General features: G+C 37.0%; 1 protein-coding gene across 4 annotated transcripts in view; it reads right to left on the bottom strand.

Annotated features, from left to right (window-relative positions):
• Window positions 1-16,103, bottom strand: part of st3gal3a (ST3 beta-galactoside alpha-2,3-sialyltransferase 3a) — a 40,139-nt gene extending 24,036 nt beyond the window's left edge. Inside the window, exons 1-7 of one of the 4 annotated variants that reach the window (XM_029001079.1) lie at window positions 15,800-16,103; window positions 15,406-15,525; window positions 15,178-15,321; window positions 11,588-11,635; window positions 9,858-9,900; window positions 5,470-5,562; window positions 2,408-2,502 (exon numbers count right to left, since the gene is read on the bottom strand). In XM_029001079.1, the coding sequence (XP_028856912.1) occupies window positions 2,408-2,502; window positions 5,470-5,562; window positions 9,858-9,900; window positions 11,588-11,635; window positions 15,178-15,295 (397 nt within the window). In that variant the 5' untranslated portion in view covers window positions 15,296-15,321; window positions 15,406-15,525; window positions 15,800-16,103. The remainder of the gene's footprint in view (window positions 1-2,407; window positions 2,503-5,469; window positions 5,563-9,857; window positions 9,901-11,587; window positions 11,636-15,177; window positions 15,322-15,405; window positions 15,526-15,799) is intronic. The other 3 variants (XM_029001081.1, XM_029001082.1, XM_029001080.1) reach the window with 3 other exon arrangements.

The raw sequence follows: 16,103 nt of genomic DNA, 5'->3' as shown, positions 1-16,103 counted from the left end.
ACACCAGAAAAATGACTGACTGACAAATAAGACTAACACACTTTACACTGCTGCACTTGCTCTGTTACCTAGGTAAAACTCTTGTTCTTGCATATTCTGAGCAATTTCTATTTTTAAAGACACCAAACTATTAATTTAAACTAATGAAGAATCAGCAGGGCACAACACAGTCAGTTCAGCCCACAGAACCACGTTATAAAACAAGACATAAAACGAGGTCAAGGGACAGAAGAGAAAAACTAGCAGGATGTTAAACACACATTTTTACTTTAATCAGTGTGGATGGGGAATGGCAAACAATGATCAGTTGGTGGGGCAAAGTATCACTCGGTCAGAGTTGAGCCACAAGTGTCTCAGACAAATGCAGCCCTCAGAAGTTTGAACATGTCTCCTACACACCTGGCCCTGTAATCACTATGCAGTTCAGGTCAACATAATGCAAACCTTATGTGGACTCATTATCTAACCACTGAGTCCTGATGACCTGGCTAAACTACATTAAAACAAGAAAGAAAACATTTTTTTTATCAGAACAATTAATGATCCTTAAAGATAGAAACTACGCACGATTTGCTACTGTAAATAAAAAAAGGCAATTAATACATTTTAATACATGATTAAAAGAAAATAGCTAAAGTGTAATACCACTAACAAAGGCAAAACTTCAAGAGCAGTGACTCAAATGCTATTATCGCTTTTTTTTTTTAGCAATAACACAAAAATGTGAAGAAGCTAGACAAGACCACTCTTCACGTGAACTACCCTAAAAGGCCATCTCATAACAATGTCCCTTGGCACACCAGGATTCAACTATAGGAGCATAAGGGTTGGAAATACTTCCATGATTAGCAGAGACACAAATCATGAGCTTGTGTTGAGCGAGACATACAGTGAAATGCAATCTTTTTAAAGAGCTCCATAAACATTTCAAACGGTCCCATGAGTTTTCAAACAAAGCAATTCCTTGGATTTGTACTTCAGGGGTGAGGAATGACCAGGGCTTCACAAATTGGAACTCTCTACTGCACAGTATTAGAATGGCAGATAGGCTATCTGTACAGGACACTCCACTTAGCACTGAGAGGAAGACCAGAATGCTAAACATCCTAGCTGTATAGCTGCACAGCTTAGATATAGACATTTATGTCACAAGCTTCAACCAATCACCTGTCAATTCAACTGTCCCAACTGTTTAAATCAATAAAAACATGCAGTCATTTGCTGAAATCAGATTCTGGCAGAGAATAAGACACTTTAATTAATCTACTAAAAAAAATAAAGAGAACACTTAAACACAATGGAACTAAATCGCTCTTCTGTGAAATCAAACAGTCCACTTAGGAAGCAACACTGATTGACAATCAATTTCACATGCTGTTGTGCAAATGGAAGAGACATCAGGTGGAAATTATAGGCAAATAGCAAGACATCCCCAATAAAGGCGTGGCTCTGTGGGGGGTTACCAGACCAGTTACTTCAGTTCCTATGCTTTCTGGCTGATGTTTTGGTCACTTTTGAATGGTGCCGGCACTTTCACTCTTTCACTCCGGCACCATGACACTGAGTCTACATCCCACATAAGATGCTCAGGTAGTGCAGCTCATCCAGGATGGCACATCAATGCGAGCTGTGGCAAGAAGGTTTGCTGTGTCTGTCAGCATAGTGTCTAGAGCAAGGAAGTGCTACGAGGAAACAGGCCAGTACATCAGAAGATGTTGAGGAGACTGTAGGAGGACAACAACCCAGCAGCAGATAAAAGACTCTATGATGGTGGTATGAGGGCCCAAATGGTGGGACATCATCAGGAGGGGGTTGTGCTTACAGCCCAACACCATGCAGAATGTTTGAAATTTGCCAGAGAACACCAAGATTGGCAAGTTCTTCAGCTCTTCAGGTTCACACTTAGAACATGACAGACATGACACCGTAAAGATGCCACTGACTGGCCCGCCCATTCCCTAGACCTGAATCCACCCACCATCCGTAGTCTGTCCAGAACACATACAGGCACACACACACACACACACACACACACACACTTATGACAAATATATATACAAATATAGTTTTCAAAGGTTTCACTAAACACAAATATACATTAGAACTAGCCTCTCCACAGTTTGCTATGGGATGTACTTAGTTGGCTACATTTTTGCTGTTGAAGGACATGTATGTCAGAATTGTCTGCCAGTCAAAGACAAGACCATTCTCTCATTTTTGTACCCTGTCATTTTCTTCCCACACCGCAAGCAGTTGGGCAGCAGCCATATTGTGTTAATTGTCTTAACATAAAACAAGCATACTGAGCACCATATAGAAGAATAAATACTCTGGCAAGACACCTGGATTGTCAATAAGGTGTGGTCCAACAGTATTTTGTGGGTGTAGAAAATTTTATATACTCTACCTTGCGTTTTAAATCCAAAAGGTGGTAAATAATTGCTGGTCTTTGTCAAACGTCTAAAATTTCGATCCAGGAACATTGGAGCAGGTTTCTTAAATCTGAATAGATATATATGGAGAAGGGGGAGAAGAGAGAGGAAGAGAAGCTGGTTAAAATTAAGAATGTACACATAAAAACTGAATGCTCAAATACATATTGGAACATCACAGTTGAGGGAGACACAACATTTGATTTTAGCAGCATCGTCTAATGCTGGAGCATCGTCTAATGCTGGAGCATTAGACGATGCATTAATGCAATGAGGGTTTGACATTTCATGTGGACCAGTGAGCACTTTCTGCATTTTCAATGTCTGTATAAATATTTGCCAGTTTCTACTGGTGCATTTTTCCAAACACATCTACTGGGAAAATATTAATAACTGTGATTTAAAACAGTATATGCTTCATATATACTGTTTTTTCAAAAGGTGGGACTGCCGTTTCTCACAGTCTGACTGTGTAAATGAGACTGACAGCCTTGTTCCTCTGAGAGAAGAACAGTGTTGGAAATGAGGCAAAAAAGGGCTTAAGCTGAAGTCACACACAATTTTCCCAATATACATTATATACAGAAGTGCACTGTTGTACTATAGAAAAATTACAGCATGTTTGGTGTTTTCGTTCATTCATTCATTCAGGTTTACTGTAAACCCTGTACTGTAAAGTTTATTTTTCTAGAAGTCAAAATATGAAGTAAAGTCAGATTCAGTTAGAGCACTTTAGGAGCATGTTCAACAATGCGTGTAAGATTCAAATTACATGCTTAACTAATTTTGGTAGGTTTAGTGTCTCAACAAACATTCAACATGTAATGATCTATTTAGTGCTCACATCTGTCTCCACTTAGGAGTCAGTCAAGCTACAGGGCCTTGTTCCACACACACCGGGTTAGCTAGTTCTGATCTCAGGGGCTTTTTTCAAGCATTTCTCATGTAGGCAAGTGGGCAAATGCATAAAATTAATGGTGTACTATTTTTAAATAAATAAATAAATAAATAAAAACTTGAAGCATTACAACATCAATTCATTAATTTACATTTAATTTACAAACATTACACATTACAATAGCATTTTAAACATTCAAAATGTTAAAATGCTCCCTATTCCACCACCATGATACTGTTTTCATGGCTGCCCACTGCTCACCAAGGGTGACTGTCCCTGGCGTTTAATAAATGTTTTGTATTACTGACCTCACACACATAAAGGTGGCACACAATGAGAATTAAACTGAAAACAGCTTTAATTCAGACAAAAGGTCTTCTCAACACTCCTCACTAGCAAGCAAGTTTTGTAATTGTTCTAGTAATGACTCTCATTACTGAGGTATGGATGTACATGAATTTAAAACAATTTTGGATCTAAAACAGTCCCCCAAATGCTCCCATCATAAGGACAAGAAAATGGTGTTTAATTACGCTGAGGTCTGGGGAGAGAACACATCAAGCAATGTCCAAATATTCCGATCAACTCGGAAAATCAGAGAGATGGGGATGTTGAAAAAACTCAGTGGATTTCTTATGTGTAGCCTATTTGAATTTGTGATTATTTGCACCAGTGTTAAGGTGTCATTAAACACAAAAGGCAACAAATCATTGCCCATTTATACAAAACTATGTCTCACACATTTTCATGAACAGCATTCATTAAACAATACAATTATCCCTCCCCTACCAAACCAGGAAATTTTAAAACAAAATGTAATTTGTCATCATTTATTTACTCCTTTGATTCACTTAGCACATTAGAGAAAATGTTTGTATATCATTAAATTAGATATACAGACATTGTAGTATTGCATTTATTAGTATGACTTATTACTGGAGCTCCTTAAATGGACAGGTGAGAACTGATCACAGATAATCATGCCTTCATATGTCAGATGGAAACTAAAACAATACACTGTGATTTTATATAAATGATGGTGCTGGTCTGCGCTACAGTGCAGTTCACCTCACAGAGGAAATCCACACAAATGTGTCAGTCTCTAGGGTGATGAAGAGATCTGTTACCCTTACTTTTATCCAAAAAAACACTTTTCATGTACATGAGTAAAATGGCAGGATATTGGGGTTAGGTTTTAGCAGGTTTCAGCCTTGCTTATCAGCGAGTGCTGGAATGTGTGGAGCACAATTAATCAGCAGAAATGGGAGTTTTCCTTGGAGGCCTGCACTGATTCATACACCTGCTCTTAATTTGCTCACAGACCATTAGAATAATAAAGGAAAATAACAGCCCATTCAGAGCCAGGCTAGCATTTTGCTTGTTCAAAGCTCAAAGTGTATCAAAGCATACCCCCCAGTGAAAACGCCCAGCAGCATTACTCCAGCAGCCCATGATCACTTCCTTGCTGTGTGACTGGCTGACATACGATGTCCCACCAGCCCTCTGGTGGAGTCTTGCCTTGCATGTGTACTGTGATTAATCAGGCCATGTAAATGGACAAATCCTGTGTCTCTTGCATGCCCCAGGAAACCTTCAGCATGTCTTTTGTAACTTGGATTGAATCTTAGTGGATAACACGCATTTCGCATGTTCTGAGAAAACACCGAAAGGTGAAACCCATTCAATGTGTTTGACTTATTTAAAGGCACAAAAAAAAATCTTCCCTCTTTGAACTTTGAACAGATGGGCAAATATAAAGCCAAAAATTACAAAGCAGATGACAGCAAGGGTTATAGAACAACATTTTCCGTCTAGGAGCACTGGTGCTCTCTGCTGAAAATTTTAGGAACACCGCCTAAAATGTAAATAATTATATTTAATTTTAAGCAGATGTTTGAGAACTGTGGCCTGAAGGGTCTAAATGTTAATTTGAAAGAATTAACATTGGATTAGTTGTAGGCCTGAATGATGACAATCAATTAAAAAGGAGTAGATGTCAGCCATATTTGCACTGGTGTGGTTATAAAATTTAATAAGTGCTAAAAAAAAAAAATTCTGTTGCAAACCAATACTGAAATAAAAACGAATAAAACATAAACCAGGACAAATATTGAATTAAATATTATAAAAGTAACTTACGCTGGATAAATGGCAGTCATTTTGGCAGCTGAGTAACCTGGCTTGCAGGCTCCTTTGCTGAGATTTCCATACTTGTACATAAGCTCCTGAGGCCTGCAAAAGGACAGACAAAAAAAAAAAAAAACAGCCTTAGCCAGCAAGACTTTTGTGAAGTGGTCATTGTGACCCGCGTCCTGACTGTTCACAATGTGGAGAGCTCACCACAAAAGAATTCATGTGATTAGATTTTGCAAAACGTATCTTTGGAAGTTTATAGGTTAAAACGTTGTGTTTATGCAGACTGTGTTGTCTGCAACAGACGTTTTCTAGCAACCTCAAACGGGTTTTGGATGTATGTGATGTTGTGTGCAAATAAAATTGAATGGAATAAGAAAACAGTGAAAGTACTCATGGTTCACAAAAACGTTTGAGATTCCAAACAGACATTAATTATATTGTTCTACAAACTACAGCACCAGCATGAGAACAAACTGATGAAAGACATGGACAGGTCCAGCTGTATTATGTTAGTGCTAGACAGACAAAATTCCCAAAGGGCAACAATACTAAATAAAACCCTGGCCTTTATCCCTGAAGAGGTTTATATTTTTACATAAGCTAATTTCAATGTGTCAACGTGAAACCTCAGTAAAACTAGTGCTCTAGCAATGTCACTGTGATTCGAATTGGCCCTTATAAATAAGACAAAGGCCCAAATTTAAAGGGAAGGATGTGTATGCTTGTTATGAATGTATTTTTGATTCACTAAAACTAAATTGATAATAACAATTTGTGTTTTATGTGGGTTGGGGTGAAATATGTGTCATCACCTCATAAATTAGCTGAACATGTCCTCTGGGAAGTGGGTCAGCGGATGGGCCTCCATACCACACACACTCACTCTTATTAATCACCGATTCATGTGGCAGCCTCTAACCGCTACATTAATTAACTTATTCAAATAAACAGGGAGACAAGAACAGGGCAGCACTGACTAACGGCGCAGAAGACAAGAGTCTGAAAATACCACTGTTACAATTAGGACTGGGTATGACATTGATACTGATATCAATAGTTTACTGTACTGTTCAATTTCAACAGAATTTTTTAAGTAATGAAACAGACAGATTATATCAGGACCAGTTCTAGACAGGCAGAAATGTAAAGAGGCAACAGAGGTGGGAAATGGGTGGTGTTGGGGTGCTCTGTTAACTGTTTTTGTCATATAACTGGATTGCACTTTGTCAGTCCTCTAACTTAAGACCCACCTGAAGGCTGAGTTTAGGGTCACTGAGGCACACAAACCCCTTGACCAGGACATGGTCAAAAAATAACACAATAATCCTAATCAGATTAAAACTAAAATTTAATTGGATGGTCTATATCAAATATATAAAAACCCAAAAATAACATTTCTCACTATTGTCAATATTAACCAAACTAATTGTTAATTCAATTGTTGAATTGTTGAAAAAAGGATCTCACAGCATTAACTTTCCCTTTGTATGCTGATGGGGTGGAAAGTGAATAAATTTTACTTTGTATCTGGTTCTCAGGTACAAAGTTCTACAAGACTGAAAGAACAGTGGCTGTACAGATATAATTATTTGTTAATTCTCACCAGGCGCTAAGCCTCTTGCTCATTTTGCTCTTCCCTGCTTAAGGTTGTCATACACTGTGCAATTTTTCATAGTTGTTTCCTGTTGTGGGGTAAACACCCAACTCAAACTGTCCAAATAAATGGCTAGACTGAACGATTACATATTCTGTAACGATTACAGAATACATAAGCAATATGAACACATCGGAAGCAGATGAAGAAAAAGAAGCCACATCAATAGTGATGCTGGGCAAAGCGAAATGCTTTGGTCATTAAAAAAAAGAGGTGGTGGAGTGCATGACTACACTTTAGAAAAGATACAAAAAATGTATTTTATTTATCACTATAAATACATTTTCTCCCTGTTGTTCCGGTCACAATAAGTTGGCGAGACCATGTTAAAAACGTTTGCTTGTGTCTGTCACAGCTGACCGAGCAGAGATTTCATGTGCAGTTTCATGTGTCTTGACCAGAGGATTTTTCAGCTACTGTAGTAAATTTTGTTCATATTCAGTTTTAATCATTTAATGGGCAGGACATTTGTTTAAATTGCCCTCTTGCCCCAGCATAGGTGCAGCATCGTCACGTTTGTAACAACAGGTAACATTATTATAAATACTTTAAATCATAGCATTTGAACAGATCAAAAGTTGTGTAATGAGACCAGGCCCATAATTATTTCTGCCATACTGGATTTTTGCTAATTTGCCTAATATTCTTCAAACCCATGAGCACAAAATTGGTGTGATTTGATATGCAAGACTCTCATAAATGTTGTAGAATTTGCATGCTTTGACAAACAGCAATAACTTGTGAACCACAGGAACTACGGCCACTAAATATGGTACAGACACGTACAATGTAGCCCTAAACATTCTAGCCAAATAGCAGCCTATAGCAGATTGAAATGTGCAAAATCTACACAATACCATCAGTGGTAGGGTGAAGCAGTTCAAAAATGCACACTTAGCACTTTAAGATGTGGTTCTAGCACAGACTAAAATCCTATCCTTGATATAATCCAACCTTATCATGGTAAACATGGCTGAAATGCATAAATGAAAAAAAAAGCAACAAGCCAAATCATAGTTAGCCAGTAGTCATTAAATTTGACATGCGTTATACAAACTTGCACGTTGCACTTGCACCTGAACCATGACACAGAGAAAATCTTTTGACTTTCCTAAATCCTTCACTGTATAGGTAAATTAAAAAATGTGTGCTTCATTTCACTAACTAATTTCAGCTGTAAATATGTAAATTGCTATAATAGAAAATGATGGCTTTTTTTCGAACGAGCCCTGGGTTTTAGGCCAATATGCATGAAAATGGTCTTACATGAAACCAGATTGTGGTTCTTGTTCATAAAAGCCACTACCACCCTGCTATCTCCTCAATGCCAATCTCCAAGAAACCGGCCTTAAATTAATCCAAAGAGAACACTAAAAGACTTAGTGTGACTTACATATTTTGTCATCAGTAAAGGGTTCTGCCAGTAAGAAGGCAGTTGGCAGTATTTGTATTGCTGGAGAAAAATGTAGGCTGCTACCAGCCTGCCAGGCATGATTTGTCAGTGAACAGGTGGTGGTCTATCAGGATGGAGGTGAGGAATGGCAGACCATAAACTAACAATAAAGTTTCTCATATTATTCAAAGCTCTTGAATGTTAAATATTTGATTTAGCAGTAGCTAAACTTTATCAATTACAATGATGTTAACTTATGCATGGAAAGGAGTTTGACCAAAGTTAATCATTAGTAATGCTGTAAGTTAAATACAATTAAAATGTTAACAGATAACTTTTGTAAATTATGAGTGAATAATCAATGGTAATTAACATTATATACTACAATTTAATTTGAAATATGGTAACAAATAACATTTGTTATTACACAAAGAAATCTTCCCAACAATGCGAGGTATTAAGTAGTTATGTCATAAATTAGTTGCAGTTACTGTGATAAATTTGGCACCCTAGTCTAATTTTTTTCTTTGTGCATTTTGATACCCGTAAATCCTGTGGCATGATGTCCCAAAGGTTGGGAGCAGAGACATTAACTGCTACCTGGCCATTCTTAACTATAAAATAAATAGGAGTCCAGTTTTAGAAGACCCGAGTACTGTTACTCCCAACCCTACTGAACATAATACATTTTTTCACACAGTATTAATGTTAACACCTAACTGTCTTGCACTCCTTTAACTTTCACTAAAGCATGCAAATGCCACGGCACTGCTTAAATAAATATTTTGTAACATCACAGTATTTATTTCAATACACTTATATTTTTCAGCCAAAATTTTTATGTTGAGGATAATAGTATTAAGTAATATGATACCTGGACAATGCAACTAATCTGCTTTTGGGGCAGTGGTGGCCTAGCGGGTATGGAAGCGGACCGTAATGAGAAAGTTGCTGGTTCAAATCCCCGAAACACCATGGTGCCACTGAGCAAACCACCGTCCCCACAAGCTGCTCCCCGGTGACCTTCAATGGCTACCCAAAGCGAACTAAGGTGATGGGTTAAATGCAGAGGACTCATTTCATTGTGTGCTATGCTTGCTGTGCATCATAATGACAATCACTTCACTTTCAATGTTGTCATCTTAGTGAAAAAATATATATTCTTGTGCATATCATATCATGATAACAGCCTAAATTATGCTCTGTCACACTCCAGCAATCATTACAGTGCATGTAAAGGATGCATTAATATTAATATTAAGTTAGTCCTACAGAACAGTGGAGAACTGTATTATGAGTTTATTAAAAATAATGTGTAAAAGAAGGGGGGATATAGTTACTCACAGTTTGCCATCGAGCTTCAGCAAGAACCCCTGCTTGTCATACACTGAGGAAAGAGGGAACACATTTCAGAAATGCATTAAATGACATTAAAAAAAGACAGAATTTCTAGACATCCATTTCAACTCTCAGTTGACTTTACTGCAAAATGTCAGGCAAATGTCCTTCTACCTAAGGTAACAGGAAAAGCATTCAAGCCAGGAGCTATGTTATGTTAGAATGTTCAAAGGTTAACATGCATGGCACAGAGGAAACAGGAAAAATCCGGTGGCAAGGAACTTCCAGTTTAAAACTCATGGACACAATGATCCTGAGTAGGAAAAAGCTAACTTATAAAGTATATGTGGTTCCTATAAAGTGCTTGTCTGTCTCTGACATTTTGTTCAAGACAAAGGTGGCACTGATGGTCTGGTGATGGTCCTTTTCATCCATCCCTTTACAGAGAACACATTTGTGGATGTCCATGATCGTTCCCATCTTGCAGTGGAACACAAGGCACAAAAATGTAACAGATATGATCCAGAGGATGATATCTATTATAGCCACTGTCCATGGGCCAGCACGGTCTATGCATGAAAAAATAAAAATAAATAAATAAAATAAAAAGAAGAAAGAGAAATATTTGCACGTCTGACTAAAGGTCAATTTGATAAACACTATAAACCACATTGAGGCCACTCACATTCTGAGTGTCAAGTTCTGCATAGGACAGTGAGTAGTTAACCTACACTTTTTTGCTTGAACCCAAAGATTTCCAATAATAACAAGGCACATATTTGTAAACTGATAAGAATGTAGAAGTCTACATTAAAATAACCCTGTACGCAAATCCATCTTGTGAAAAACTGCTGAAACTTAACTGCAGCAGTAAATATATTTTTGTCTACGAAAACTGAGTAAATTGGGCACAAAATACTGATCTTTTGTGCAGCTAGGATGAGAATATTGTCATGGCTTTTATACATATCCTGTTATGGTCCTTAAAGGCTAAAGCAAACTGTACTGGAAGCACAAACTACTGGGATTTCTAAGAGTCAGAGGATTACAGTGCAGCACAAGGTTTTGCCAAAAAACATTGTAAACAGGCAAGGCACCATTGGACTCAATCACAATGCTCACATCTGCTCACTGCCAAAGCATCACATGCAGTCTCTTTCACAGTTCTAGACTGGATTATGTTGAGCAATATCAAGAATCATCTCTTAAGACCAATTCATTATGTCTATGAATGTTTTGAAGAAGAGTATCAAAATTGCATGAGAAAAAAATTTGAAACTCATTTTCTATTCTGCAACAAACTGGTAAAGGTTACCAAACACTTAACAAAGCACTCTTTTTACAATAGCAAAATCCGCACAATGCCATTTAAGGCCAGATTTGATGTACACCATTAGGTCGAATGAAATAAAATTTAAGAAATACACTTTTTGAGAGCAAAGTTAATAAGCATTCAAATCCTTGAATAAAATTAAGACAGAAGCACAAGCCAGAGGTCTTCAAAGAAGCATTCAGGTCAAGCACAGTAATGCTTGCATGAAAGAAAGTGGAAATTTAGCAAAGCTAGGCAACGTTGGGAGGTTAAAAAGTACTGATTTGAACCAGCAGTGACAGGACATTGTTAAGTTTAGTCTCTGGTAATTATTTAATCCAAATGTATTTGTAAATACCAGAACATTAACATCCCAACATGCCTGCAAAGTTTGAATGTCTCAGAGCACATTTTGGACCTATACCTGAATCTACCACTCGTCCCACGGTGAATACGTTATCCATTTCCGATTCTGCAAAACAAGAGGTTCAATTCAGCCTGTAAACAAGCTTGGGAGCAGATAGATCCAAAATTATACAGTATGTTTTTTTTTTTTGTTTTTTTTATATGATGGGCTACAAGATCATGGCCAGATAATCTCCACCTTCCTCACAGGCTGGAGTGAGCATATTTAGTTTAAAAAGTGGATCAAATTTTGGGTTCTTCAAACATAGGGCAAATTCAGTTCCTTGGCATGATTTGAAAAAAACTGGTCTAGAGCAGGGGATCCCCACCTACTTTGTGGTGGCACCCAATGCTCATCAATCTAACATTCCACAGATTGTTAACAACCTACTAATTCAGGGGGGAGGCTGGATGTAGATAAGGTTTGTATCAAAACATTCTGTTGGGACTCCCCTGATCTAGAGTTCATTCCACAATAAATGATACCACACAGATCTCAGAACCAATAGAAGGCATGTAGCTTATCAAACATACCAATACATTTTAATAAATAGCAATATAATAGACAGTTGTTATATACAACTTGAAATCCTGTTATATATTATATATAACATGCTCTTGGAGCTGAGCTAAAAGAACTTTTCTATTAGGTTAGAGTCCCACAATGACACTCACCTCAAAAGTAAAATGACATAATAAGTCATGCAAAATGTTAAATTAGGGGCCAAGCAAGAAATAATCTAAAGTTTCTGGGAAGCATCAAAACTGTAAACTGAAGAACAAAAATCTTGCTGAATTACACCTAGATCACATGACATTGATGAAATTATAGCTGTGAAGACAGACACTTCCCAACATTGAGACAAGGGCACCTGTACTGTCAGAGCAATGGGGAAAGCTTCATCCAAGTGCTTGATTAAGCACTGGATTAGCATACAGTTTTCAGGTACAAAAAATTGCCAGTTGCCCATTTAAACAATTTGTATTAATTTTAGATTTGCATTTTTTGCACAATCTGCAATAGCTTTCAATAACCACAACAATAATTAATTGTGAATTAGAATTAGAATTCATAGCAATCCTTAATTGCTTTGTTTAGAAAGCCTTTATCCTCCACATCATATTACCAGGAAAACATCAGAAATCACATGTAGGAGCCCAGACTGTGTGAACACACACCATGTAGTTTTGTGAGGGTTTTAGTTTAATCAATTGAGAGAAACATGCTTGCAAATCCTAAATTAAATTGGTTGGTTGGAAAGTTTAATTTTGCTAGTCCATATCCACAATGAACTGTGCACCCTACATTCATTTAAAATGGTTAAAAATCTGCATGAGTTCAGTACAGAAAAAAGGAAAAAAAGAAAAAGGACGATGCAGGGAGGATTTTTTTCCATTGAGATTATATATAGTGGGATTATCATGTCAGTAAATCCATTTGAACTCTTGATGCATGCTGTAAATTTGTCAGTGAGATGAGAGTTACCTGAGTGCCACTATACTCAGATCAGGCAGTGTTACACACAGGCAAATTACAAAAAAAAAGTTATTAGTTATAGCTACTTTTTACAAAGTAACTGAGTTACATCATTATTTAAGTAACCAGTTACCAGAGAAAGTAATTTAAAATGTTCATGACTTCAAATGCTCATCAACTTCCACGTTGGCCACTAGTTTTGATGAAGCGTGAGATGATGAGAGAAACTTAATCAGATTTTATTTGCTTGTGACTGATGTGATTAAAGATGTGGTTCCGGGGCATAATGTACATTTAACAAGGGAAAAGTCATGTCTATATCCGCACTGTAAAACCCTACTTTTGAACTCTTCATTGCTGTCTCTCCTGCATGTATGTTTTGTGTAAACACCGGCCCACCTCTGCCTCTGGTTGGATTACCATGAACTTTAGCCCAGCCTTAGCCAATCATCCCTAATGAAGTTGTTTGGCCCCTCACTAAAGAAAAGAAAAAAGCATTCCTGCTCCTGTGGCTATTCGGTTGAAAATAATGTGCACACGTTAATGTCAGTAACGGTAACCATGTTATTCCAATTACTGATCACTACCGGCACCACCACCTGAAAGTCACCAAGCATCGTCATTACATATAATCAATTACGATTATATGTATTACACACATATAATCAATTATGTTCTACACTGCATCAATTATGAGATTCATTTCAACACCCCTAATACATACATGCACACACATAATTTAGAATGATTATGCAAACTTAAACATTATCAATTTATAAATTAAAATCAAGTAGAAAATAACATTGCTGATTTTCTTAACAGAAAAGGTTAAAATACAAAAATGATTAATTTGAATGAACACCGCAAAAATACAACTGAATACATCTCCAGACAGAATGAAACTTAACTTGGAATAATAAAAGGTGAAATACAATGTGAAATAGCATTTAAACATGGATTAAAATAGCAAACACCTCTAAATTAACAACTTATATGAATTTAAGAAAAATCTGAAATTTCTTTTACCAGAAAACAGCACAAATTATATGCAGTCACTCATAACTTCAAAAAGCTTCATACAATCAACTTACATTTTAGTCCAATAAAAGGCATAACGAAGATTTACTTCCAAGTAGCTTAATATTGTTAAGTCATATTTTATAGTCGTATTTTAAATTGAAACTATTAAACTCCCACTTGAGTTATGATGTTAGAACTAACTGCAAATACATTTAGAGAAAAAAACTGATCCTAATGTGTGTTCTGTAAATCAATCTTTTTTGCTTTAGAAACAGTAGACATTCAATTAATTAGAACTGGGGGATTTTTCCAGCATAATCAGGTGTCAAAGACGAGTTAATAGCATAAACTAAATTTGCTTAAATATATGAAGCAGCAAAAACCTAATTACCTGTGTGGTAAACTTTATTCACGTCTTTAAAAACAGAATCCTTTGGGTTGTACAATAAAAAGAAAGCCACAATATTTCCCCCCCAATAACCATACACCCGACACTCACTGCCCAACCACATTAAGCACATTCAGGAAAGAAGCAGTAAATGGAATTTAGTGTTCCAACTCCCTCATGTGGTGATAATCCATACCAGCCTTTTTCCAGAATACAAAAGGTTAAACTGATTTTCAAAATTCACACCACAACTGACTGACTATGTTGTTTATTAAACAAAATGGATCAACTTCCATATAAGCCTAGTCATAGAATAAAGTTTATTTTGAACAAACTTTTGAGCGCTATTGAGCTAGTTTGCTTAATTCTTGAACAACTATTTAAACATGGGGTAGTGATGGCCTAGCAGGTACTGCTCCCCGGGCACCTTTCATGGCTGCAAACTGTTCATTAAGGCAGATAAGTGGAGCAGAGGACACATTTCAGGTGAGGACACTGTGTGTCACAATGACAATCATTTCACTTTTTCAACATGTTCAACATATTTACTGTATCCACAAGACACAGATTACTACTAAGGGTGTTGTAAAATAATTACATACAACACGCTATGTAGCCTGTTCAGTCAACACTGCATCTTAAGACACAAATGTGCTTGTTGAAATAAAACACAGCACAAAGCAGCCTGTTCTTAGACATCCTTGGTACAATGACTGATACTCACGTGATTTCTGCCACCAGATACGAAGGTGCAGCCTCCATGAAGAGTAATAGAGGAAAAGCAGGACCAAGATGAAACAGACAACCAGCATCAGGTTGCGGGTGGGCTTCATTCTGCTCATCTCTTACATTGTATGGTCTGCATATACTGATATCAAACAATGACAAGAAGACAACTTTTAGTTGAGTCATTTAAGAGGAACTCGACATAACAAATAATGTTATACATCACCTGTCACCCTGGGTCCTCTTTATGACTTTTACATATGTATTTATTGCAAACGTCCCACTGACTGAATCTTTCTCATTTTACATGTCATAGGAATGTATTAAATACTTTCGGCAATAGCAGCTTCAAAAGTAAAAACAGGTTTCCGTTAGCTTAAAAACTAAGCCCTAATTAACACAAGCCCTGTCTACAGAAACAGCTGTTAACATAAGTTCCTGGTCAAGAATTGTTCAATTTAGAAAAACAATAAAATCAAGGTAATAATAGTGAAATTAAATGCAAGAACAAAGGTGAATGTAGAAATACGTTCACTAACTTAGTAAGCATGGCAGACATTGTAAACGAATGTTTAAATTGGTCTTAAAAAGTAACTGGCCAATTTAATAAGCAAACTTACATATTAGATGATCTCGATTAACGGTGCATACAGCTCGTTAAGTGAACTAATGCCGTTAGCAAGACTGTTATAGCATCTCTAACGTTAGCCCTACAGTCCCTTAGCTACTTTTAGCTAACAGGATGTCAACGTCACTCTGAAAGGAACACGACGGTTAAAACAGAAGCCCATTGTACAAGAGAAATAGCAGAATTGATGATCTCATGCGATATTGAGTAATACTGGGGCTGAGCGCAGTTTCATGGAACGGGCTCTGCGATAACGGTTAGCCAGTTACATATTTACAAAGGCAGCCCCCCCACCC

Source organism: Denticeps clupeoides, chromosome 13 (assembly GCF_900700375.1).
Source record: "Denticeps clupeoides chromosome 13, fDenClu1.1, whole genome shotgun sequence".
NCBI classification, from domain to species: domain Eukaryota; kingdom Metazoa; phylum Chordata; class Actinopteri; order Clupeiformes; family Denticipitidae; genus Denticeps; species Denticeps clupeoides.
This window is presented reverse-complemented; position numbering and strand designations above follow the sequence as displayed.